This window comes from Falco peregrinus, chromosome Z (assembly GCF_023634155.1).
Source record: "Falco peregrinus isolate bFalPer1 chromosome Z, bFalPer1.pri, whole genome shotgun sequence".
In the NCBI taxonomy this organism is placed as follows: domain Eukaryota; kingdom Metazoa; phylum Chordata; class Aves; order Falconiformes; family Falconidae; genus Falco; species Falco peregrinus.
In genome coordinates, this window is record NC_073739.1 from 23,377,563 (window position 1) to 23,403,127 (window position 25,565).

General features: G+C 42.1%; 1 protein-coding gene across 1 annotated transcript; it reads left to right on the forward strand.

Moving 5' to 3' along the window:
• Window positions 1–3,066: 3,066 nt before the first annotated feature.
• Window positions 3,067–24,074, forward strand: REEP5 (receptor accessory protein 5). The gene is made up of 5 exons (XM_055790273.1): window positions 3,067–3,302; window positions 3,533–3,626; window positions 15,953–16,091; window positions 22,185–22,353; window positions 23,725–24,074. The coding sequence occupies exons 1-5, from the start codon at window positions 3,185–3,187 to the stop codon at window positions 23,772–23,774; spliced, it is 570 nt and encodes a 189-aa protein (XP_055646248.1). The 5' UTR covers window positions 3,067–3,184; the 3' UTR covers window positions 23,775–24,074.
• Window positions 24,075–25,565: the final 1,491 nt, after the last annotated feature.

A 25,565-nucleotide genomic window follows, 5' to 3' on the forward strand; every position in this document is an offset into this window, starting at 1 on the left:
CTACCTTTGTTTGTTTCTATTTGCCTTTCCAGTTTGTCTTCTAACACATTTTTCTCATGCTCCATAACAATTAAAGCATGATAAACAAACATTTATGCACGTTACTGCTAAAAGGAATTTACTCCGCATGTTGTAGTATACCGGAAACATTTGACTAGCACAGATCAAATATCTGGGGGAGATATTAATGCCACATTTAAAAGTATGTTTTTGAATAAAAGAACAAAAATGCAAACAGTTATTATGAAAACTCTGATGGAATTCAGTTGGTTTTAGCATTTTTATTTTGCTCTTTTCTGTAACAGTTTTGTGACTTACCTGCTCTCCTCCTCAGTCTTTCAGTCTTCAAGGTGTAATGAAAAAAAACCCAATTTTTTTGAGGGACCCTCTTAAGTGTGAGGAGGGAGAGCACAAGAGGGAAACAAATCCCAAAATACCACAGTGAGTTTCCATGGAGATTCTTGCACTCCTGCAAAACCTAATGCTAGTCGCAGATCCCTTTTCAGTTTGAGAATTGCTCATTTAGAACTTGGCAGGTCCTGTAATTTCTCCCCATGCCTGCATACCCATAAGCAAAGTAAGTCACACTGATTTCTGCATCCTTTGGTGATGCCTACCTTATGTCACTTTTAACTCTTAGGCACATCTGAATAGCAAAGTATTCTTATAAGAATGGGGAATTGTTATACACCAATGTCTTCATACTTGACAAAAAAAGGGAATTTCAGTTGTCACTAACATTTTTAACCTTGCTGTATTTTAAGTTCAGGCATAGAACTTTGTTCTGCATGCAGCTGAGAATTAAATCTCTCACACATCTTGTTGAGGACCATTTTTTTAAGGGTACCTGGCACCATTACTAGACATTATTGTTTTAAGAGATTTAAATTACTATTTTAAAAGAAGCAGCACCCCCTTCATGCAACGTAACGCTTGTCCCAACTGTCCCTCACATTCTCTGTAAAGGTCAAGACACATCAGATGGATACAGCAGACAAAGAAAAGGAAAGGAAGGGGGCTGAAACACATGGCATAGGAGGAAGCTCAGGGACCTGGGATTGTGCTTCTCAGAAGTGAAGGCTAAGTGGGGACATCAGATTGCTACCTTCAGCTATCTTTTTGGAGGTTAAAGAGAACTAGACCCTCCTCAGAGGTCCAGAACTCCAGGACAAAGGACAAGATGAAACAGTCACATGTGACATCAAGGAAAATTTTTATTTTGGGGTGGGTGGGGGAATCTGTGATTGCAGTTATGCATAGCAATGGGCTATCGAAGGGGGCTGCAGAATTTCCACCTATGAAGATCTTCAGACCCCAGTGGTCCAAACCCAGAGCATCATGGTCTAGCTTTGGCATTAACCCTGCTTTGAGCAGAAGACTGGACTACATAACCTCCAGAGCTCATTTTTAACTGTATTCTATGATTCCATTAAACAAGAGGAAACCTTTTTATCACAAAAAAAAGCAACTACAGGGCAAATCTCTTAACTGGGGTTATGGACTAGACATTGTTCTCCCTCTTCTCCTCACCTCTGCCTTTAATAAGATAGCTACTTGAAAGGAAAGAAGGCATTTCAGCCGTTAAACAAAATTTGTTTTAAATTCATTGCAAGATGCCTTCCCCCAAAACAATGACAGCTCTAAAGCACAATTTAAATATTTTTTTTAATATAGGTTAAAATAAGACACACACAAAAAAATCTTTAGAAGACTGCTTTGTGTTTTCTGGCATGCTTACAAGTGACAGAGATTTCAAGGAGGCATAAAAAGTCTATGTTACTAGTTGTAAAGCTGAGTCAGATGCAGAGGAGTTGCTGGGAAGGGTCACCCCAGCTAAGGCAGTTTCCAGGACACGTCACAGCCAATAAATTATATTTAGTTGGCAAGCACATTGTGCACACCATAAATTCTAGGGCACAGTTACAGCTAGGAGCTGCTGTCCTCAGTCTAGTCACACACCTTTTGGGTAGCCATGCAATTGTTATACCAAATGTGGGTTCTTCACCCTGGTGTGCAAGAGCCGATCCACACACAGAGCTGAAATACTGCATATCTGCACAGAGATGGGTGCTAGGTGGGAAATCTACAAAGCTCACAGCCTCTTCACAGACAGCAAACTTTGCATACACCTCATACACCTTGAAGAATTGTTTACAATGAGGTTTAGCCATGCTTAATTCTCATGGGTTCTTAGAAGGTTTGTCTCCATTTAAAGGTACCGTGTTTTACACTGCCCATGTTGTGCGGAGGGGGGGGGGGGGCGGGGAGCTTTGTTGGGAGGGGACCTTTTTGCTGGAGCGTGGATCTTTTAGTATGCTAATGGACAGTTCACATACAGTTCCAGTAATTTTCTGTTTAGTCTCATGTGGTTGTCTTGAGCTTACCTTGTTGTGCCCCAGCTTGACATGTTTATAGTGTCAGTTCCTTCTCCCCAGGCGTGTTTTGCGAACTGTAAGGATTTAACTCACACCCTCTGTTCTTCAATCTTGTTTTTCACTATAGACAGGTTTTCTTCCTGTTTCTTTTTTAAAGTAAATAATTTTCACAACGATGTGGCCAAAACCTTTCTTCTACATCATGCCAATTCCTAAGCATCCCTTTCTGCCTTTTGCTTGTCACATCTGAAAGCAGTGGTTACATATACCTGTCTTTTTTTTTTTAAAAAAAAGCCTTTTGAGCAGTTTTAGGGGACTGGAGCTGGCTCTATGTTGGCCCTCAGCTTCATTACCCAGGGGATCACTGCACCCACGGAGCGCTTCCCTCGCACGGATGGCCGAGGAGGTTACGGCGGCGGCGCCGCGGCGGGGAGCGGGCCGGCGGGAGGCCGCGGGAGGCTCATTGCCGCCCCCTGCGCCGCAGCTCCGCTGTCCGCGGCCCCTCACACGCAAGGGGCGGGGGGGCCCTAGCCCGCAGGCGGCGCCCGGCCTCCATTTCGCGGCGCGGGCGCAGCCCCGAGGGCCGGCGGAAGATGGCTCCCCGCTGCTTGCCGCCGCCTCCGCGGCACAGCGACGCCGCGCCCCCGCCCCCGCCTCGCCGCTCCCCGCCAGGCATGGGTGGTGGCGGTGCCGGGCGCGGTGCCGCCTCCGGCCGCTGCCGTGGCGGGCGGGCGGTGCCAGAGGCGGAGCCTCCTGCTCGGCCGCCGCGGGGCCGGGGCTGCGGAGCCTGAACGGCCGGCGCCCTCACCATGGCTGCGGCGATGAGGCAGAGGTTTGACCGGTTCCTGCACGAGAAGAACTGCATGACCGCCGTGCTCGAGCGGATCGAGAGCAAGACCGGCGTCAACCGCACCTACATCGCCACCGGTGAGCTGCCGCCGCCGCCGGGTCCCTTCAGGCGCGGGGGGCCGAGGGGCGCCCCGCGGCGGGGCCTGGAGGGCGGCGGCGGAGCGGCCCGGGGCGGCGGCCGCGCCCTTCCCGCCGCTCCTCGTCCTGCCCCGGCGGCGCCGGGGACCGCCCGGGGGGCGCGGGCACGTCCCCCGCCAGCGCCGGGCGAGCGGTCGCCGCGCTAACGACTGTGCTCTCTCCCCGCGCAGCCGTCGTCGGGGCGGTGGCCGTGTACCTGGTGGTGGGCTACGGCGCGTCCCTGCTCTGCAACATCATCGGCTTCGGCTACCCCGCCTACGTCTCGTGAGTGTCGCGACTAACGCCCCTCATACCGCGGCGGTCGCGTGTGGTACCCGCGGGGGAGGGACCGCTGTCGCAGAGTCGCGGGTCCGCGCTGTCACGGTGGCGGTAGGGGCCCACGCCCCTGAAGGCGTTTCCCGCCCGCCCCCTCCCCTGAGCGCGGCGCGGGGGGGGGGACGAGGTTCCTCAGCCTGGCCAGGGCGGCGTGGCCGAGGGCGGCTGGGGGTGCTGGCGGGCTCCCAGGCTGGGGGGCCGGTGCCTGCAGTGGGTTCGTGTCGCGTCGGGGTTCCCAGCTCTGTCACCTCCGGTGGAAGCGGGGCCGGTGCGAGCCTGACCTGCCGTGCGGGGGGACACCGGCCCCCGGGGCGGAGGGGGCGCAGGGGGCGCCGTGCGGGGCGGTGGGAGGCGCCTTGAGGGGCGCTTTCCCTGCGAACCCGCCGCGCTGGTGGGAAGGTGGAAGGGACGCCGCGGTAGCTCCTCTTGGCTCCAGAAGACTTAAAAATACTTCGCTTTCCAAGCGAAAGCCCCCACAGATGTCTTGTGTTTCAGAGTATCTGGTGTCTTCCATAGGCATGATATTGTTTACTATACCAAAATGGATTCCTGTTAGGGGAAACCACGGTGGAGTATGTTCACAAGACGTCCACCAGACTTCACAAATGTGCTGAATAATACCTTCCGTGCGTTCATAAAAGCGGGAGCCTGTCCCAGCTGTACAGCTATATTGCTGAAACACGGTGCCTGCGTTTTACGTAACTCTGCTTTAAATACAGTCAGCAACTTTTAAAAACACATAGTCTGTGATTAGCTCCTGGGCAGTACAAAATGAGTTCCTTCTCTCGTGGTTTTTTCAGGGATGTGGGAGATTGACTTAGTTTTAGACTCTGGTGAAACAACTTACGGTTGTGATGCTTAAAACTAAGCGATGCTTTTCTAAATGCCGTTTCCAGTGAGCACTAATTTAGGAGATGATAGGTCAAGAACTCTGGAGAAGCTTGGGTATTATTTTCTATAAGGTAATTTTTAGTAAAAAGGTTAGTTAAAGGATTTTTTTAATTAAAATCTGGAAGTGAAAATACCAGCCAACAGAGCTTTAGAACCTTAAAATAGTTGTGTAGGAATTATGTTTATGTAATTTTATGTGTCTGACTTTTATGTAATTCATTTGTAGAATCCTATTTAAATGTTTATATTTGTTTTAAAACTGATTTTGAGATTATTTTTTAAATCTGCCGTTACGTAACTATGATGAATAATTTCATAATAAAAGCTTTTAGAACTGTGCAGGTAAGACAGTCACAAAACGAGTACGAATAATCAGTTTTTCTTTTGCTATTTTTATTCTTCCAAATCTGGAATAATTTTTTTCCCCAATCTTTTCGTGGAGTTTCTACCCCTTTTCATGTTTGGAAGTGGTTTCAGATGTATCTTAATCTGAAAACTTAGTTCCTGGATGTTAGTACTGTGAGCTGTTTTGATTTTTCTTTGGGTGTTGGTGTGCTTTTAGTAATGAGTGCATATGCCATTGTCCTTGGCTACAAACTTTACTTAACCAAAAAAGTGTGACGAATAACATGCACATGAATACAATGCGAGTTCTGCTTTTTCCAGTTCATGTTCAGTTAATGCTTTCCCTTTAGCTGTCCTTTTAATGCTGCAGCATAACGAATTGTAATCTTGGGGGCACAAATCAAATTGAAAATGCATGTGATGTGCCGCATGCCAGTGTCTTCCAGTGGCAGCCAGCAGGCAGGTTCCAGCTCATGAAGCACCCTGAAGAGAGCACACAGGTGGGCTCAATCCCCTCCCCTTCCTTCCCAAGTTACAGAGCTGGTGCTTAGCATTTTTCCATGTGTGGCTCTGCCTGCAAGCCTGCAGACCCAGCAGTGTGGGCGCAGAGGAGATGCGGGAGGACATGCTCTACTGCACATGTTTTCATGGTCCCATTCAGTTTCCCTTTTCTCGGAAGTGAGGTGTGTGAGTTCAGGATAAGCAGTTACTACCCTCGCTAGCCTGGACAGTGTTGTGAGGTCAGTGTGACAGTAACACACCGGGATGTCAGTGCTATCTCCTGAGGTTGCTTTCAGTCTGGAGTCAAGTGTGGGTTTCCTGACCATGGAAAACTGCAAGAATCCTCTTTGGTGATTGCCCTTCTTCTACCATATGGGGTTTTTTTTTTTCTCTTGGTGCTACCATGACACTCTCTGTTATCTATTGTAGGATCTCTATCCCAGTGCAGGACTAAGCTGTGAGAAGATAAAGCTGAATTACTGGAATGATGCCTGCTTTCATTTTTGCTGCTCTGGATCCCGTACTGCAGTTAGGGTGCTGCTGAGTGCTGTCCCCTATGCTTATGAAGCATAAAGACCCAAAGGATAAAGAACACTCATCCAGGGTGTATTGGTTATGCCTTTCTTCTGTTTGGTCTCTCCCCTTTGAAAAGACAGCTGAAGAGCTTGCTATGTGAACTAACAGCAGGATTTGCTTCTTAGCATTGGGTAGAAAACAGTTTTCAGCTATTTCCATCAGCTGCAAACACTCTCTATGGCTTTTGCTGTAAAAGCTGTGGCTTGTGGAAGAGGTCAGGAGCTGTAAATGGAACGTGTTGTGCAGGGTATTAGTTTGATGTTTATGTAGGTGTTTCAGCAATGGATACGGGCCTGAAATGCCTCAGGTACTGAAAGAGAAAAAGCAGCTTACTGTTCCCCAGTTATCTTATTTCTGTTGTGAAGTGGATCAGTGTATCATTTCTGCATTGTCAGTGACTGAATTGTTTAAAGTGAAAACCAATGAAGTGCTGGGTCAGTCTTCTGTTAGCAGTAAAGACACCCATGAAGGAGTGGGACAGATGTTTGTATTCTGCAAGGGGAATTGCCTCCTGTTACAGTAGTTTAAAATGGCAAACAGGCTACCCAGTGAGTGACCCATTAGGCATGTTCCAAATCTGTTTTATTTGGATTTTAGTTCAGGGTTATTTTAGTCATGGTAGTTACTGTTCATCTCTGTGCTTGCCTGAAAGGGGATATACTGGAAAAAACCCAAACCTGGAGAAAGATGCTCAGCTCAGATTTTGTGTTGTTCACACATGAAACCAGGACAGTTTATGAATGTGCATGTATCTGCCTGTCAGGCCCTGTATAGTTGTGCGGTTTATTTTCTTTTGTTTACATCGTTCCCTATATTCATTGTCGGCCTGTGTTGTGCAGCAGGTGTCAATTTCAGTTGGAAAAACGCTGGAGGCTGTAGCCGCAGGGTTAGACCTAGCAGGTGATGCTGCCTGGCTGTTGGTGTGGTACAGCTGCAGTTGTGCGGCTGCCTTCTTTCACATCACGGTGGTGCTGGCCTCAGTCAAGGCTCAGAGCCAACTCGAGTGGAGGGGGCTTCTCTCTAGGTAATGCCTGTTACATTTTCAGGTGGGCACAGCTGTTTCCCTTCTCCCTTGTTCACATTCACCTTCAATTTTGCTTTGTGTAAGTCTTAGTGGTTTTATACACGGAGGAGTTTAGTGAGAAAGGGACACAAAATCTTCCCAAAAATGCAAGCCTTTTATGCCATGTCACCAGCAAGGGTGCACCCAAGGCTCTCAATGTAGGCAAAAACTAAGCAGTAGTTTTCCAAGTAAATGCTATCTGGCTGTTTCCTGGTAAGTCAGACAATCTGGATTGAAGTTTGTCATAAAACCCTAGTCTTATTCGCTAAAATTCTTATTAAATGCTGTGTGATGAAATAGAATAATTGATTTTAAGTTGAAATCAAATACTTGTTTGGAGGCTTTTGTGTTTGAAAAGCAGTGAAAAGTTTACCACAGATGGCAGAAGGAACTTCTTGTACTTCTAATAAACTTTAACTGCAGTAGGCAATAATTCAGACTAAGAAATGGAAGAAGTGAGTGTTGGCTGTATGTAAATAACATTACCAGTATTTTCACTGCTTCTCTAAAATTTCCAGAGCTAGCCTGTTTAAATGTAGTTCCACCATAGCCAGGAGTGGTTAACTGCTTAAAAAAGATTAGAGTGCAAGCAGGAAGAGAGCCTCTGATGACTAAGAAATGCGTGCAAAGGATTGGAAATTTCAAAAGTGCTGTCATGTTTGGTTTAAAAATTGCAAAGATGAAAATAGCTTTGGGCAGTATAACATCTGAACCTATTACAGGTGCCTTCCAGAGGGAAAAGCAATATAGTACAATCATGCCTGTATGTCTCTCTTTGGCTAATTTTATGCTGTTACTTCAGTTTAGCTTTTTTTACTATGTAAATGCGGCTCATGGCATTCTACAGACTGGAAACAATCTAGATTGATTGTGGAAGTATAAACATGCAATTTAAGTCTTAATTTTATTTATTGTCATGGTGTCTTTAGCTAGTCTCCTTTGCCTCTTCCATACCTCTAAAACAGGAACAGTGCTTTTCTTTGGTCACATTTATTTAGAAAATGTAAAATTGTTCCTGTATTTGTTGAGAGCTGTGACAGCAAATTTGCTTTCTGTTAACAAGTTTTGAGGAGAATGTTTTCTCTTTCCCTTCATGGAAAAGGCTGCATGATGCACTAATGTTCACAAGTAATGCTGTGCTGCTGCTTTATAAAAGTGGTTTGAGAGAGCTGGGGTATCTAACCAGATTCACAACACTCAGAACACATGTAAGTGGAAAGTTTCCAAATCCATCTGCGCTTAAATGCTGTTTCATCTCCAAGCTGATGCTCTTTTCATGTGTCTTCAAAGGTATTTTGATGACTTTTGTATATGTTCTGCCACATCACTTCCTCCAAATGTACTTGCTTTTTGTCTTTTAGATCGTAGAGTGCCATGTTTACAATAAAAGCCATTTTATCTGTTGGTTGGGCAAATGATGTGCTTTTCTTTCTAGAAAGAGCAAGTGGTTAAGTGCAAGAGAACCTGTTACGGTAATTGTAGGAAAATCTGAGTTTATCTTCTATATCTTAATTTTAGGTTAAAAAGGTAAGGTATTTCATACATGGGTGGGTCCACAATCTGATTTAAATTCACTGAAAGATCTCCAGTTTATAATTGATGTAGGTACTATTTTTAGGGACTGCAGATGTGTTGGAGGCATAAAATAAGGCATTTTACCAGACCTTCTTGGCCACGATGCACTGCAGTACTGCACCTTGCATTCACTCCTCTCTGCTACTGTATTGATCTCTAGCAACTAGGATGTTGTAGGCCTACGGATATTACAGGAATAGTTAGACTTACATCAGTGGGGTTTGCTGGAATATAGTTTTAAACTACCCTTCCTCCTGGTTAGTCACAACGCTTCTAAAACTTTGTGAGGCATTGCTAATCCTAAATGCTGAAAAAGTGAGCTGGAGTCAGGAAGTGAGATTAAAAAAGTTATGGATTATCATTAGTTGCTTTTCCTGTTTTCCTGTTTGTTTTGCTATGATGAAGTACTCAAGTTACATTTGAAAATCAGTCTTCACAGCTATGAGACTATTTGACACAGGAGAGCTGGCAACATCTTACTCTCCCAAAAGGAAGTAAGTGTACTTTTCATTACACATACAATGAGCAAGATACACAATTTTTGGATGAGGGTAACGAGGCTGTCTTCAGCTGTTAGGAAAAGAGATGCAAACTTTCATGTGAGGTTATGTGAACACTAGGTAAAACTTTGAATCTTTTAAAAAGAATTACAGAATTTTGTTGCTACACAGCTTAGCAACTAGCACTGTACTCATAAAAGCCTCTGCAAACCAGACTCAACCCAGAAGTTAGTCCTCAGCCTAAAACTTGAATCCCTTCCCCACACACTGTTGGGTCAATTTTTAACTTGCATCCATTAATTAAAACTGTAGGATTTTCTTCCTTGTTTAGAAACTCCTTACATAGTGAGTACCTCAGAACAGCAACATTTTACAAACAGCCAAGTGCGGAAATGTTGCACCATGATTTCATGCTTTATTATACATTTGTATAAATTAAAGCCATACTGTAATTCTTTCTGGAATATCACAGTGAACAGAACTGAAAAACAGTAGTAGAGCTGTAACAAAATTACACTTGAACTATAGTCTCCACAGTGCAGCACAGGTTGACAGCAAAACTAACTTTCATTCTTTCTGTATTGTTGTAAGCATTTAGCAGAATTCCAGTTCTCCATTTGGTCACAACTGTACTGTTTGGTCACTGTGCCTGCACCCTAAACAGTAACACCTGTGGAGAGGTAACCAAAGTGTGTGAAATGTTTTTTTCCCTTCTAACAAAATTGGCTGTCACAAGTAGAGAAGCACAGTGTTGTGGATCTTTAGCAAGTGGCTGCCTCTGGTGGGATGCGGCGTGTCTGCACTGGGCGCGTAAAATGTGGCTTTTCCTGAAGCTCCCTTACTGCATGCCGCTTCTCTTTCTTGTAAATACCATCAGAAAAGACAACCTGAAAGACTTCGGTAATATAAACTGGGATCAGATGTTTCCAAAGCAGGGCTTTTAGACTCTAGCAGGCCGTATAGCAGTACTGGTCTGAGTGCTAATGTGGACGACTACAGCCAGCAGTGGAGCTGGTGATGCTTGAGACTTGCATACACGAGTGAGCCCTGCTGAAGGCCACAGTGACTTTCCTCGCCTGTGTTAAGGGTGGAAGTGGAGGAGCTCCCCTTTCCAGAGAGACTGTGTGGATGGCTTCTTTGTGACTGGAGAGCTGAAGCTTGCTGGAGCTCCTGCTGCATAGCACTGCCTGCATCGTGCAGCCTGTGTGGCAGAACAAGGAGTAACCAAATGGTTTGGCAGGCTGGACTGAGGCACTGATGCATGTTAATCCCAGCAAAGAAAGCCCGCCTGTGCCTGTGTTTGGGGGAAGCTGGTTTTAATCTGAGTCAGAACTGGAAACTGACTCACTGTGTGGCCCTACAAATACTTGTTCCAGAAGAGTGAGCCAAGAATAAGCAGAGAGCAATGAAATTAGAGGATTGCTTCTTTTTTGCAGGAATTCAGCTTTGTGCTGAGTTAACATGTAGTCTGTAGGACTCGCTTCACTGGTGGGCAGAATGATATGTGCTCCTTTTGTGGCCTCAGTCTCCATTCCCTCTGAAAAAAAAAAAAAAGGTAGCACCTTTTGTACTACTGTCATGTTGTTTGTTGTCCTCTAACAGCATCTCTCCTTGCGTGGACGGTCACCCCGCTTGCTATCCTTCATGAGTCTGTTTGCTGCCATCTTCTGGATACACAAAATTTTGAGAGATGGGAGATGGTAGATTTACGCTGCGGCAGTTGTGTAAGTGCATTTGGGAGGAAGATGTTTTCAGTATGCGAAATGCACAGCTCTGCTCTTGGAGTCAGTGTGGAGGAAGAAAGATGGAAGGCAGAAGCTTTTAACTGATGGATGAAAATTTAGAAGACAAAATGATAAGGCAAATACACGCATGGAGGTACTTGCTTCACCAAAATGATGCAAGATGTCACAGAGGCAGCCTGCCAAGACAAGTCTAAAATGAGGATGAGAGGTAGGCACCAAACAGGACGTCTGTGGTGCAGTGGAGTGTTGATCCCATAGGGGTGTCTGGATAGCTGCCAGAAGTAAATTATTTTTTAATCACCACAACCTGCTGTAAAGAGCTGGAGCAGGCCAGTAAGTATAAGCTGTAGAAGTACAGGTAATTTCAGTGTGCGGTTTTTATTTTAAAGTTAAATGGAGGGAAAAAAAGTTGGCTAAGAGGGACAGACTAGAGCAATAAAATTTGGCATTTCGTTCTTTATTTCTGGCTTCCACATCTGGACTCAGCTGAAAAAATCCAACCCATCCCAAACTCATATGTGGTGTACTTATAATATGCTCATGCTGTAAGTACTGTATGTGTGAATTAACTCTAACAATGATTTGTTATGCCAGAGCTAATTCAGGAGTGTGTAACAGTCTCTTCTTGGATGAGAGCAGATTTTTTTTTTGTTGAAATGAGTCTGATGCTTTAAATGAAAGAGCTCAGTTCAGCAGCTTACTGAAATTAGACCAGTATCTGTTACTGTCAGGTAACAGGGTAAAGTATCCACGATCTAGAGTTTAGTTTTAACTGATTCTAGGATGCACACAGTAAAAATAAAGCTGGTGCTCTGGCACTGTAGCTACATAGCTGATAGAAGCCATGGGCTACTGGAGAGCATGGCAGCCTCTGTGCTTCCCCATTGGCATCACCAGCTAGCAGGGTTGTTGGGGAACAGATCTGGCTAAAAATGAGATTTTTACTTGGCTTCGCATCTGTCTGCACTAGTTGCAGTTCTAGCCCACAGTAGGCTATTTTCACTGCTGGACAGGCATCTGTTTTAAAAGTAACTGAGCTGTGGTATTTACCATCCAGTCTACTGAAGCTGTTCCTAGTGACTGCTCTTACCTCTGATGTGCAGAGCTACAGCAGTAAGTAGTTGTTTGACATTTTATTTATGAAGTCCTGTACAGTTCGTGTGTAAGCACCATATAAAATTCTTTGTGATGTGTAGTTACTACTTGTGCTAACATGGAACTTAGTCAAATCACTATGAGAAAACTTAAGAAAAACCTGACAGTATCGCTTTCTAAATTTGAAACTGTAGGCTTTGGATGTACCTTTGTTAGGAAATCCTAATGTTACATGCTCATGACACTGACTTACTCACTCTTGCAAGATAAAAATAACCATTACAAGAAGACTATCCTAAAGTTGGCTGTACTGCCAGCGCCTCTTGATCTGTATCTTTTCACTTATTGATGGAGATTGTGTTTTGTGTATCAGACTGTTTATGACTTAACATGAAGAACATAAAGTTCTTGGCTTGAAATAATGTGTATGATATATCTCTGAAGTTTAATTTGTACAAAGCATTACACCAGGATAATACCTAATAACTTACAGAATAACTTGAAAGAATAAGTCTAATTAGGGTGGGATTCTTATGTCAGAAAGAGTGTAGTTATAAATGGATAAAACCCCAGTCCATTCAGATACTCTACATAACTTGCTGTACTTACTAGTTCTTGGATAAGGAGTATTTTCTGTGAGTTACTATTGAAATAGTAAGTAGCAAAGGGTAGCGATAACTTTTGACCTTTTATTCAGCAGGGACATGTTAGACTGGATTTTCACTGCCAGTCTCAGCTGAGGGACATATTTCTTATTCAGAAGCAGAATATTTATAAAATACTTGCCTTTCCATGACTTCAGTAAAAACTTGCATTCACTGATGGCCCTGCTGTATCCTGCTTTTTTCTTTCTTCCCTCCCACTAAATGGGACCAGGACTGAAGTCATTGCTAACAGATGCTGTTTGTGTCCTTCTTTCAGGGCTGACGTGGCTGTTAGCTGAATGGGTGTGATGGTAGGTGCCTGCCACCTGAGCTTGTCCGTGGTGGCTGACTAGATCAGATGATTGTAGAAGGAGGGGAAATGTGCTGTCCCTACAGTGTGCAAGAAAAAGCCACATGGATTTAATGCTGCACATGAGCTGGTTAAATCAGATGGGGTTTTGACTACTTGTAGTACAGCTGCTTGTACTGTCTGACCGTGAAAGTGTCTTGTTCGTCATGTGTCCCCCTTAGCTGTCACCTTAAGGAACTACAGGAGCAGATGGTGAACGTTCAAAGGGAGCGCGTCCATGGCACGGCATTCAGGAACTCAAAGGCCATCCGTTTTTACAGGAGGAAAGATAGTTGAGCATGCCTCATTAACACAGTGATAGGCCATCTGCCCTTTGCTACAAAATTGGAAATTCTAAGCTTTTTAATGAAAGCTGATTTTTGTGACTACTCAGATACTTTAATAATGTTAAATTAAACGATGCTTCCTTAAATCCGTGGATGGCTTCAGATGGTGACTGGATAACAGCAAGATAGTTAGTGATTTCACTGCAAAGCATGAAATGCCAAGCTACCATGCTTATTGTGGTAAAATAAGCTTTCTCCTGTGTGCCTCTAATGGGGAGGTTGTCAGCAGAACCAGAGACGTTCACACAATGAACCCCTACATCAAGTTTTTCTTAATGCTGACAGAAGTTGCAGATGATTCCCGTCTCTGTTTGTCCACGGCTCTAACTTCCCTACTTGTACATTTTCTTTCCCTCCAAAAGTACGGTTCCACACAGAAGTCAGTAGCCCTCTCCCTTACTTCCTGTGTTGTGTGGGGCTTTTTTTGTAGGGCCCCTGACAGAATGTCTGGGAGATGTGGGCAAAGAAGAGGTGCGGTGTATAGTGGGAGGGCAGGAGCAGCTGAGGTTGGTGCTGCCCTTGAGCACTGCCTGGACTACCGTTTCCTAACGGGGCGGTGTTAGGGAGCAGCAGTGAGCAGGCCTGCTGCTGTCCGCCAGTGGAAAGCCTGTTCTTCCAGTCCGGTTGTGGTGGTGCAGTACCTCAGTAGCAGCACCTTACTGCGTGTGATGGGGTATGGCAAGGGCTGTTGCTTTTCCCATTGCAGGACCCTGCAGGCCAGCCACAAACTAATGGAAATAAAGCGTAAAGTATCAGATCCTCCTATTGCATTTCAAAGTAATTCAGTCCAGTAGTTGTGCCAATTCTGTCTGTGTGTGGTGGGTTTGCAAGTGCTTTTGCTAAGACATAAGGCATATCACATGATTGATTCCCTCCCCCCCCCCCCCCCCACCCTTGCTTTACGGAACTAGGAAGTGACGGCATCCAAAGGGTTTCTCAATTCACAAACAAGGAAATGGACTCACAGCCAGCCATGTATCTGATTGCTATTTTGTAAACCTCCCTAACTCAATCTTTTTTATGGACTAAAAGAAAATTTTGTACCTTTGATATATCCCACAGATCCTGCTTCAGCAACTGTTTAGCTAATACTACAAGAATAATTTATAAAGAATTAAAACTAAATTCATTCAGTTGAGTTTGCAGATTTTAATCCTATGGCAATGAGTAGAGAGGACAGATGCTTTTTAATACTCTTAAGCTTCACATTATCAGGCTTACAGTTGCTAGCATTTCCTTCTAAACTTTCTTACAAGGGCTAATCTGAAACTTAGCAAGTTCAGAGTCTCCACTTGAGTACTTCTTCTGAAGGAAGCACATGTGCATCGTTCTTTCAACTTCTATTTTTAGAACTGTATGAACTTGAACTGCATTATCCTAGTAGTTGGAGAACAAAAACCCAGTTGGTCATTATGCAGGAGGCCTAAGATTTCACTAGAGGTTGTTCCACTCTGTTCTTAATACCGTAGTCTACATCAAATTTGCAGGTCCTGCAGGAATGGATTTCTGGTGCAAAGCAGCTGGCAATGCAGATACATAGTCCTCACTGTATGGGGTGGGGGGTATTGGATCTCCTCTGCTTCTGTAGACCAAGTGCTTGTTCATAGTTTGAGCAAATCTTACGGTTTACCTTTTCAGAGAGGAATATAGCACATATACATTATGAGTAAAGATATTTGAGGTTCACTTCAAAATCCTGAACTAGATTTAAAAATTTTATCTAGATGCTGTTTGCACCAGGAGGTGCTGGTCTGGTATCGTCCCAGTGAGAAAGGCATTGAGATTCTGTGAAGTTTCATTTTAAATACTGTTTATTAGAGCTAACATTCTAAAGAAACAGATAACAGTATAGGCAATCTTATATCCCCATAGATGCCGTGATCTTCAACTTGTGCAGCACTGAATGGGCCTCTGTTCCACACACAGCATACTGCAGACCTCATCTGTAGACAGGGTTACCCCATTTTGATAATGGAAGCTATTCTAGGATTTTTCTTTCAAACAACTCTTATTCATCGTTCCTACTGTCAAAGAGGGAAGGATGTTCACTGTTAGACACAAGCAGGACCTTGCAGGTGGTGTAATCACTGGCACTTGGTGGGAGCTGCCTGTGGTCCTCTGTTTCAGTGAGCTTGCTGCGTTTATCCTGTGCCCACAGAATTGGTACAGCACACACAGCATAGGCCTGGGCTGACTCAGGTTAACTGTTACATGGATCACCAGTGCTTCGATGTACTGTAGTCTTCTGGTCAGGATTACCGCAGTGCATCCAGAACCAGAACTGGCCGAAGATTATCCCCTTTCTTCCCTGTCCCATGAACTGTCTCATGAACCAGGTCAGGATGCTCATGTTTTTTGTTTGGGGTTGTTTTTTTGTTGTTTTTTTTTTGTAATCACAGACCTAGAAATAGTTTGAGTAACTTTTCCTTTTTGAAGTCTGACATTTAGGGAAAAGCTTTGCCATTCAAAGGTCTTGGTCACATTGTCTGTATGATGGATACTACTTAGTTGTCTTCTGCAGAGCACGTAGAGTAATGAAATTATGAGGATTCACATGTAACAAAAAATCAGAGTCATATAAACTGCACCATTATACATGAAACTGATGCTACTATTGTGCTCACTTGTCTTGTTTTCCTTGCAGAATCAAGGCCATTGAAAGTCCCAACAAAGATGATGACACACAGTGGCTGACTTACTGGGTCGTGTATGGTGTTTTCAGCATAGTGGAATTCTTCTCTGATATCTTTCTCTCCTGGTTCCCTTTCTACTACATGCTAAAGGTATGTTAGTTCATGTGAACCCTCTCCTAAAATGAGACCTTTGATATAACTGATATAATGTCTTCAAGATGACAACAGATTTCCTTGGAATCATTCCTGGGTCATGCCTTATTTGTAAATGCTGGGTACATCTAATGGGGCACTATGAAACTGATCTGTTTATGGCTGATGGTTTTGTGAGGCAAGAGGAGAAGTTGGGATGGGTGGCAGGGAAAGGTCTGCCATGTTTTAGGAAAAAGGACATGATGTAGTTGTACCATGGAAAGACAGTTCTTTGTCTTGGTGTTAGGTAAATTTGGGCAAAATGACAGCACATGGTAAACCCTACAGAGTGGCGCTATTTTTGCATTAAGTGCATTAGCGAAAGTAGAGAGTAAAATCACAAAGGCAGCAAAAGGAAGTATGAACATCTGTGTTACCGGGAGCAGAGAAGGAAACTGCAGCATAAGAACAGTTTGAGTCATATACTTTGTTTTTAATTAAGCCTACTTTCCTGAAAGGAAAAGGCAACTATGGGAGGAGTTTGTTGCTAATGTGCATTTGTTAGTGTGGTGTGACTGCCAACAGTGGTTTGCTTAATGTGTTCCAATCGTTGTTTGTCAACTAAGATGCGACTATATTGACAATCAGCTTTAACATGTTAAATTATTCTAGGAGATAGCCAATTACTGTGTATGCTGTTAGGTAGAAAACATTCTAGCTTGCTGGAGTGTCAGTTGTTTAGCTTAAAGAGCTGTTACCCGTTTTCTGTTTCAGAGGGCTGTTTTATTCCTTCTCTTTTGCTTTGTTAGCCTGGTTTAGCTCCACCAAAGTTCTTCAAAGGATTTGCTTGCTAGCTATTGTGGTGGGGTCATTTAAAATTTTAAAGGTAAGCTCTAATGTTGCCAAGTGCTTTTTGCAGGAAATGCTGTATTTTAGAGACAAAAATTAAGTTGGACAGCTCAGTTACACTTCTGCATTGTTCCTTTTGAATCATTAACAGCAATCAACTGTGCAATCATTTGGATACTTATTTCCCTAGCTCCCTAAGAAAAAGCACATAATTAAATTTACTGCTTCAAACTAAAAATACTCTGGCCTGTGCCACGAAGTTAATTGTCCACTCTCTCCTTATTTTCTTCCCTTAATCAAAACCAAAAATATGTTTCCCATGTTAAGTTTAGTGGCTTTGCAGAATTTTTAAGAAGAATCTGCAAATTTTGAAGCTTCGTATGGGTAACACGCGTGAAAGTTTTAGTGTTTGAATATATTAAGAACAAAGCAAATAGTGATCAAAGTGCAAGATCCATCTGATCTGAATAGGATCCAAAAGCATTGCTTATGGCACTGGAAGAGTTTGTTCACCATTTATGCAGTTATTTCACATCCCTGACTTTACTATATAGTTTAGCAGGATTATTACTTTACCCAGTGATGTATACTCACAGGTCTGAACTCCTCACATAGTGTGTTTTCAGAGCTTCTTTTTAACTTCTTGGAGGTAAAAGGTGCGGCAAAGATTTCTTCATGCTAGCACAGTATTCTTTCTGAAGAGCGTGCAACTGAAATTCAGGTTGACCTAGCAAATGAAAGACCACCCACAGATGGCTGTGATAATACAGTGTCGGAAGTGCTACACAGATGTAGTTGTGGCATCAACAGAAAGGTACTTTTCTCATTTGAGCAAAGCAAACACAGGCAGTTATGGTAAATACACAGTTTTCTACAGTAGCTGCTTAGGGAGCATAGAAATCAAGTATTTACTCTCAGTGGTGGGTAATAGGAGAGGTTTACTTTGTTACACAAAGGCAGACAGAAGGTGTGGGCTGAGAATCAGCATTGCTGACTGGGTGGAAGTTACTCCATGTGCGAAAAAGGAGGAAGCAGGCAGTTTAGTCCATCCATGACTAAAACCTCTTGTAGTGTAGTTTGTGATGTCTCCCATGTCTCTTTTATGATGTTACGAAATAAAAGCCCAGATACATCATTCATGCGGATTTCAAGCTTGCTTTCATTTTCTAAATGTACTAAATTTACATATCACATTTATTTGATGCAGCTTGTAGCTTCTGCTCTAGACTCGAGTTTTAGCTGCTCAGTATTTATGTATACCTCGATGTGCAGGACTAAGACACTGATTATAGCTGCTCCTGTATTCCCCCAAGTTGAGAGCCTAGGCTCTGTCACCATAAAGTTCTCAGCACAGCAGGTGTTTTTATATGTGGGAGAAAGGCATGTTCAAGAATTGCTTTGAATACATTACGGTATTTGCATATACTTTTGTTATCCAATTGAAAATGTGAGATTTCTTGGGTCTGGTGGTTTTTTTTGTTTTTTTTTTTATAATGTCTATTTTCAATTTATCTTCTTGTTTTCCCTGAAGCACAAGACATGCACGCAACTCATGATTTCATGTTTATGTAATCTGATGTTCAATACTTCTGTTAATTATTTTAAGATTCCTTTGGCATTCGGGTATTAAATAGCCAGTGAAAATAGCAGAGGTTATCATCCTAGGAGTATTGTTGGTAGCGGGAAGGAGAGGAGACTCCTGAGTCTACTGACAGTCCTGTCTTGAAATATTAGGGTACTATTTCTGAACAGAATTCCTAGCAGACACATCACACTGGGCACATTAAGCAAACTGCTGCTCCAAGGCACTCAGTCAGACGAGGCAGGAGGAGTTGTCATTTTGAGTGTAGCAATGTGCCAAGCGTGGCAGTCCGACTCTGCTTCAAGACAAGAGATTCCCTCCTCTCACCCATGCACCCCATGCAATTACTGATTTCAGCTAAAGAGCTACTTCACTTACATTAAAATTAACACCTTGATTTAATGACTGCAGTTGTCTACTAGGAGTGTGTTTGTATTCATGGTCCTGTGAGGTGTGTCTTGGGTTTTGGTAGTCTCCTGTCTGTAGGAGCTTGGAACTGGCTGTGGGTGTGCTTGCTGTGTTTCTCAGCTGCAATTACTTCCTCTGCTGTAGTGGCAAACCCAGTTGTATTCAGTTTCCTGCTGCCAGGGCAAGAATAGCTGCTGGCACCAGATCCAGGTGGGTTAGACCGAGCTCAGGTGTCTGCCTAAGGAAGTCACTCTGTTGCACAAATTGCATTCCCTCCTTTGGCTGGTCTGGAGGGTCACAAGAATGATATAGTTGGTGTGGGGGGGTTGCCATTAACAGTTTTGTCACTCTGAGCTTTTGGGACATTTTTACAAACCACTTTCATTTTTAACAGTCAGTTGGTTCCATTTGCTAGAGGCAAGGGTAAAATAAACCAAGTTAGCAGTCTGACATTCTCAAGCTTTGAGAAGACTGAGATTGGCAACTTTGTTACGTGTCCTCTAGAAGATGTGTATAAACATCCATTTCAGTATATTTCAAAAGTAATAGGTATTTGAACATAGATATTTTTTTTTCTTGACTAGACTGGGACAAAGCTGTAAAAATCAAAATTACTTATTTTGTTCTTTGGCAAGAAAAGGGGAATTTCAGAGTTTTTCAGTTTCAGAGGAAGCTGGACTTCGAGCTGAGGGATTTCCTAAAACAAAGGAGAACTAAGTAACATCTTTGTATATTGGGGCAAGTTGAATAACTATCAGTAATTGGCCAGGTATTCTTTAACAGGAAATAAAATCAATACACTTCTCAGGTTTTAATGAAAGATAACAACGTAAGATAGTATCATTTATTCTTTCTGTTATGATAAGTTTCAAATAATAGAAGCTTTTGAAAATTGATATTCCAGCACTTTTTGGCTTCCTTTTCTCTGACCATGCTTAATGATACTGTGTCAGTTGCTACTTACTGGTGCCAAATTTTATTGCATGTTGAATTCTTTTAATTCATTGAAATGATCCTAGTGGGCATTCTCACTGGTAGACAGTCTACTTTGAAAAACACTGCTGTGTCTTCTGGGCAGCCACCCCTTTTTGTCATTCTGCTTTGACACCACAACCAAATAGTTTAAAGAAGAAAGCTTAAAACTGACCTAAAAGGATGGTAAATCAGTTTGGCAAAACTTTCTGTAGAAGGCAGTTGTTATCCCCAGGAATCAGTGATCCTTTTGAAAGGACTGGCAGCCTGTCAAGATACCTCTCTAGCTCCAAGTGTATCATAACTGATTTTCTCTGAGGCGAGGGGGATGAAAAGTAGCCCTAAAGAAAAAGGGAGTAGCAATCTCCTCCCAAGAACACTATGCGTTTTCTTCAACTGATATGCATCAGGGGGATCAGTTTTACTGTGGTGTGCACTGCAGTGAAGACAAAGCCATAATTTCACAGGTGTGAAGAACAGAACCTACAGAACATTAAACCTCAATATCCCTGTTCTGAGAAAGAATAGATATTCCAAAATATTTGGAATGCTTGCCTGAAGAAGACTGTGGTTTTCATAATTGAAAATTCTTTTCCCCCCCTCCTTTTTGTTAAACTTGAATCAGAACCTTTCTTTTAAAATAACCCCTCTTCACTTAAATCACCTTGTAATGGTCAAATTGTTATTTAGGAGTTTCCTGTGTGATACCAAAACAAATACTTGGATGTGGTTCAGTCTTTGCAGTTTTACAGTGGGAAGTCACAAGAGGCGGGGGGGGTGGGGGCACGGAGGAGAAAGAAATATAGGGGGGGTCGTGGAGGAGGAAGAAATGTCTGGCTAGGTACAGTGGAATTCTGAAAGGGTATTGTGACTGAGCTAGTTTCTGGGAAATGCTTTTGTGCTATGGAGTGTACTGGAGACCTCATAAATAAGTAAGACTGATGTATTTTTAAATTACTTTCAGGAACTCTCGCACATGCATTGAAACATCTCTTCAGCTGCTGTAGATACTGCTGTGAAAGCTGGAAAACTTCTGAAATCTAAACTATTTAAATAAGTGCTGCTGTATTTAAGTGCAGGTTGCATATGGTTTTATTGTAGTTTAAATGATTTTATTTTTTGTGCCTAACTTAGTTAATTGTGTGATGGTTTGGGGTTTTTTTCTTTCAGAAGGAAGAGCTGAGTTTTTGTTGTTGTATTTTCTCCCTCCCAAAAATTTGTGGAAATCCTCAAACATTCGATCATGTCTAATATCAAAACAAGCACACTGGCTGAGGCTGGGGTGGTTTTGTATTGTGTTTTAAGAAAAGGCAGTCTGTGAAAAGCTATTCTGCCTTTTATTTTCTGGAGAGGTTTTTGACACTGAGTAACACAGTAGTATTAGTGTCTGGAAAGAATTGTACAGTTGCTGAGAATTTGCTTAATTTTGTTGCAGTTTCATCCTGTAAAACCTTTTTATATATACTTTCAGAGCTGAAGCAAACTTAGTTAAGGTGCTTGCTGTCCTTCAAATGTTTTGATCTTCTTTTGCTTAGTTATTTGTCTTGTGTATGACAGTGAACTGAAGCCAAATAAAGGTGCTTCAGTAGTAAAGACGGATCTTAGTAATACATGTAATAGCTGTTTTTCTTAAAGCTCCCCTTTGTAAGGTGCAGAAATACTACCCCCCACACTGGGGTGTCCTTTTTTTTTCTTGTTCTTTTTCCTCTCCTCCCAGAGAGCAGATTGTGCTGTAAAAGCTGTACCTAAACTGCAATCCAAAAGCATTACCCTTGCTGTGCAGTATGTGTAGCTTGGATATGTCTTTCTTCCTTGTCACTTTAGCTCTGGGATGTACACAATCCCATTCTTTCCTCTGCTGCATTTTCAAAGCAGGAAGGCAGAGAGGACAGGGGTATGCTTTGGCTGGATTTAAGTGATAAGCTTCAGTCAGGCCTGTGCCACATAGTTTAGAAGTAGATGGAGAGACTAATGTTTTGTCTAATCAGGTTTTATACTTCTGCCTTTAAAAATAAAAAAAACAAAGGTACATGCAGTCTTGATACACCTGTTACCAGATTAGCTTTATGGCTACAGCCCTCCTCCTTTATCTTATTAGTATCCATTAAATTATTGCCATGTAAAGATTCACTGTATGTAACTATACTGATGTGCGTGCTTACTGGGCTGTGACTGTTACAAAACGAAGGGGATGGTGTACAGTTCTGAACATGCTCAGGTCTGTGGCAGTTAGGAAGGCATGCTATACTTTGTCTCCTACTCGTTTCTCATACTTATGCAGATGTTCTTGTTCCTTGTAGTGTGGCTTCCTGTTGTGGTGCATGGCTCCAAGCCCTTCTAATGGGGCAGAGTTCCTCTATCATCGAATTATCCGGCCTTTCTTCCTGAAGCACGAAGCTCAGCTTGACAGCGTTGTTCAGGACCTGAAAGACAAGGCTGCAGAGACTGCAGATACCATCACTAAAGAAGGTGAGGAAAAGACCATTCACTAATCACATCATGTAGGAAGAACTTCCCTGGGCAGCTGTAATATTACAGTTAGTGTTTGTCATTCGGGGGGGGTGGGGGGTGGGGGCGGGGGGGGAAAGCATGATGACTACATAAATTATAATGGTTCAGGTGACAATGCCAGGAAAAGAGAATTGCGGTGGATCTTACTTTCTAGGAGGGCAGTTACACTAGAATGAGTGGAAGAAACAGCTAATTAGTTTGCGTGTCTTCCCAGCATAGATATCAGTATGAACATACTCAGAAGATACCTTCCATAAATACAGTTATTGTTTCAGTGTGTTCTTGTATCTCCTGAAATACTGTCTCAAATACCTGGTAGTACAGTCGTAAAGCAAATCCTTTAACTCCAATAAGGAGCTACACGTGAAACGAAGTTTTCCCATCTACAAGTTTTTGTACTTTTCCTTCCTCTGGAGATAAAGGATTCTGACCCCACTCAAAGAAATTATTTAACATTTATTCTATCCAAATAAAAACCTATCACAGCCTGTAGATTGCTTAATTTTTGCTTTTATTTCTTTGCATTCTATAGTGGACCGTTGTACTCTAAAATGTCTGATGAAAGTTTTATGAATAATGGATGGAAATTTATCAAGTAGCTAAAATAAATTTCATTTGAAAGGAAATTTATTTATATTTCAAAGCACCGTAAGCCTCCTTTGACCCAAACAATGCATGCAGTCTCATTTCCTCTTACCAGCTTAAGCAGTTTTCCTGTTGATATTTAAATAGTCTGCCTTTCTTAACTACATTTGGAAATTTTGGTGCATGACCCTTCTTGAATCATTATTGTTAGACAGGTATCTTAAACCATGTTCTTCCATGTTGCACCTGGGATTTTCTGTCCTCAGTCCATCAATTACTCTTTCTTTTTCCTGTTTTTACATGTGAAGATTTCCATGTACATACATTATTTTTTTTAAGAACTCATGCATACACATATGCATGTACACATGTGTGCACACAGACACACACACATATGTTATTCCAGCCCTATTTCATCAGCTTGGTAGTACGTTTCTTGCTGTAAACATGTATGTCCTAAACACTGTGAGTAGTTCTATTTTACTGATACCGTAGTTTTAAGTCAGTCTGTGCTGTTTACTGTGCTGCTTCTTGCTTGTGGTTTATTTTTTTTATAAAAATCTTTATATGATCAGGTTAATACTATGTCTGTGTCTATGTATATACAAAAGACATGATTTTCTTTTGTGATGTTTCTTTTGTAACCTAAAAGGAAATACTATTTTTTATGCAGCTTAATAACACCAAATAAGTCACTTAGTCTGTAGGCCTCAAAGATTAAATTTAGCTTTTATTTTCCTGCAGCCAAGAAAGCAACAGTGAACTTACTGGGTGAAGAAAAGAAGAGCACTTAATTAACTGGATGAAGTTTCCCTATCACCTCCTTTATGAAGCTTGATGTTGCTGGGAACTGTGGTATAATATTAATAATACTGCCTTGGACACATTTTGATATATTAAAGGAATGTGTTCTAAGTTTGCTTACTACTTTGCTGTGTCTGATAGAAAGTAAGCGGTTTTATTTAAAGCAATGCAGTGGGCAGCATCTGAAGCTTAATGAAAATACCTTTGTTCATCTTCATGCAGAAGAAATCTTCTAGTAATCTCTTTCTGCAGTAACATAAATAAAAAATATATATCCCACAGGCACTGCACTTTAGTTGTCTCTTTGTGTATGTAATTACTTTTTAACACTTTGACTGTGGTGCGTCTGGTAACATGAAGCTGTTGTATGAGGAAAATACTAGTCTGAACAGATATTCTTGAATATACAGGGAATTATTGTGGAAGATGGCATAATGGATGTATTCCCCACCAATAAAGTTGTAAATGATGAAACTACGTGTTCTGGGCACCTGATGATAGAGATTATTCACTCTTGCACATTTTGCTGTAACACCATAAAACACAATTTGCATGTATTCTTAAATGGATAGATACTAAATGTAGGAGAGTTAACTTCCTTCAAGTGATAAAGCTTGTATTAGTGTGAAGTTATTTGCCAGAAATGAATGCATTAAATTCCACAAGATTAGCACAGTACAACTAAAGTGTAACTCCTTGCCTCATCTTGCTAAATAGAGTTGTTATCTAAAATTGTTAATAAAATGCCTTTTAAGATCACACTCAAAAGCACAAAACACCTTTCACTAAGGGGTGATACCATTACAAACACTTCTTCCTGAAGTCCTGTTGAAATACAACCACCTTGTGTGTCAGTCCCTGAACGATATCATTAATGGAATGCACTAAGCCTCTGTGAGATTTTTCTGCTCATAAAAATCTGCAGTCTCCTCTGACTGTACCAAGAACAATTCTGCGTGAGCACTGAAACTTCTTGAATAGAGATGCTGTTGTTCTTACTTGAAATATTCCTGACCAATCCGTAAGAATGCAACAAAAGTTGTTAAGAGAATAAAGGCTTTTTGCACTCACTGGAAAAGAGTAAATTTTTTTTAGATCTGAATCTGTATTTAGTCTTTCATACCGAAGTATTTTCAACAAACTCAGCATGAATTACTGAAATCACACTGTTCTTATCTCCTGACTTTCTTTAAACCTTGCAGTAATGCTATGACAATTCTTAACTCACAGAACATGGAGAAGGTAAGTTTAAGCTTTTGATGCAGTAAAAAGTGATTTCTGGTCCACAAACTTAAATTCAAAAGATTTAGTTTTCAAATAGACTTCTGGCTTTCTGCATTAAGTTGGTATATAAACATTCACTGTAACCTTTCAGGTGCAAGAACTGCCAAAGAATGGAGCACACAGTGCAACTCAGCAGGTCAGTTTTAACTTTGTTTTTGTTTTATAAGGAGAGATGTAAGTGTCTTAAGAGAAAGCATTTGAAGCTTCATGTTGGAAAACACATCTGTCAACTTGGATAGGGAAGCATGGGACCCGCTGTGTATTATTTTCTGTAAGACAGCATGCAGTTTGTCATTCTCAGGGGAAAATGTAAAATACCACAGCTAATCATTCCATGACAAGTTTTTGTTATGAGTGGATGTGCTGAAGAGGATGAAGTTTACAGCAAAGTTGTAGATGTGAGTAAAATCTTTGAAGTGACTCACCATTTCAGTGGTCTAATTTCTTGTCTTGTTTTCCTGCCGTGGTACTAAGCCCCACGTTGCCGCTCACTCCCC

Bases quoted from the DNA above. Each gene is read 5' to 3' on its own strand.
- REEP5 (XM_055790273.1), top strand. From the start codon at position 3,185: ATGGCTGCGGCGATGAGGCAGAGGTTTGACCGGTTCCTGCACGAGAAG. The intron at 16,092-22,184 runs GTATGTTAGTTC...TGTTCCTTGTAG, and splicing joins CTTTCTACTACATGCTAAAG to TGTGGCTTCCTGTTGTGGTG. The intron at 22,354-23,724 runs GTGAGGAAAAGA...ATTTTCCTGCAG, and splicing joins AGATACCATCACTAAAGAAG to CCAAGAAAGCAACAGTGAAC.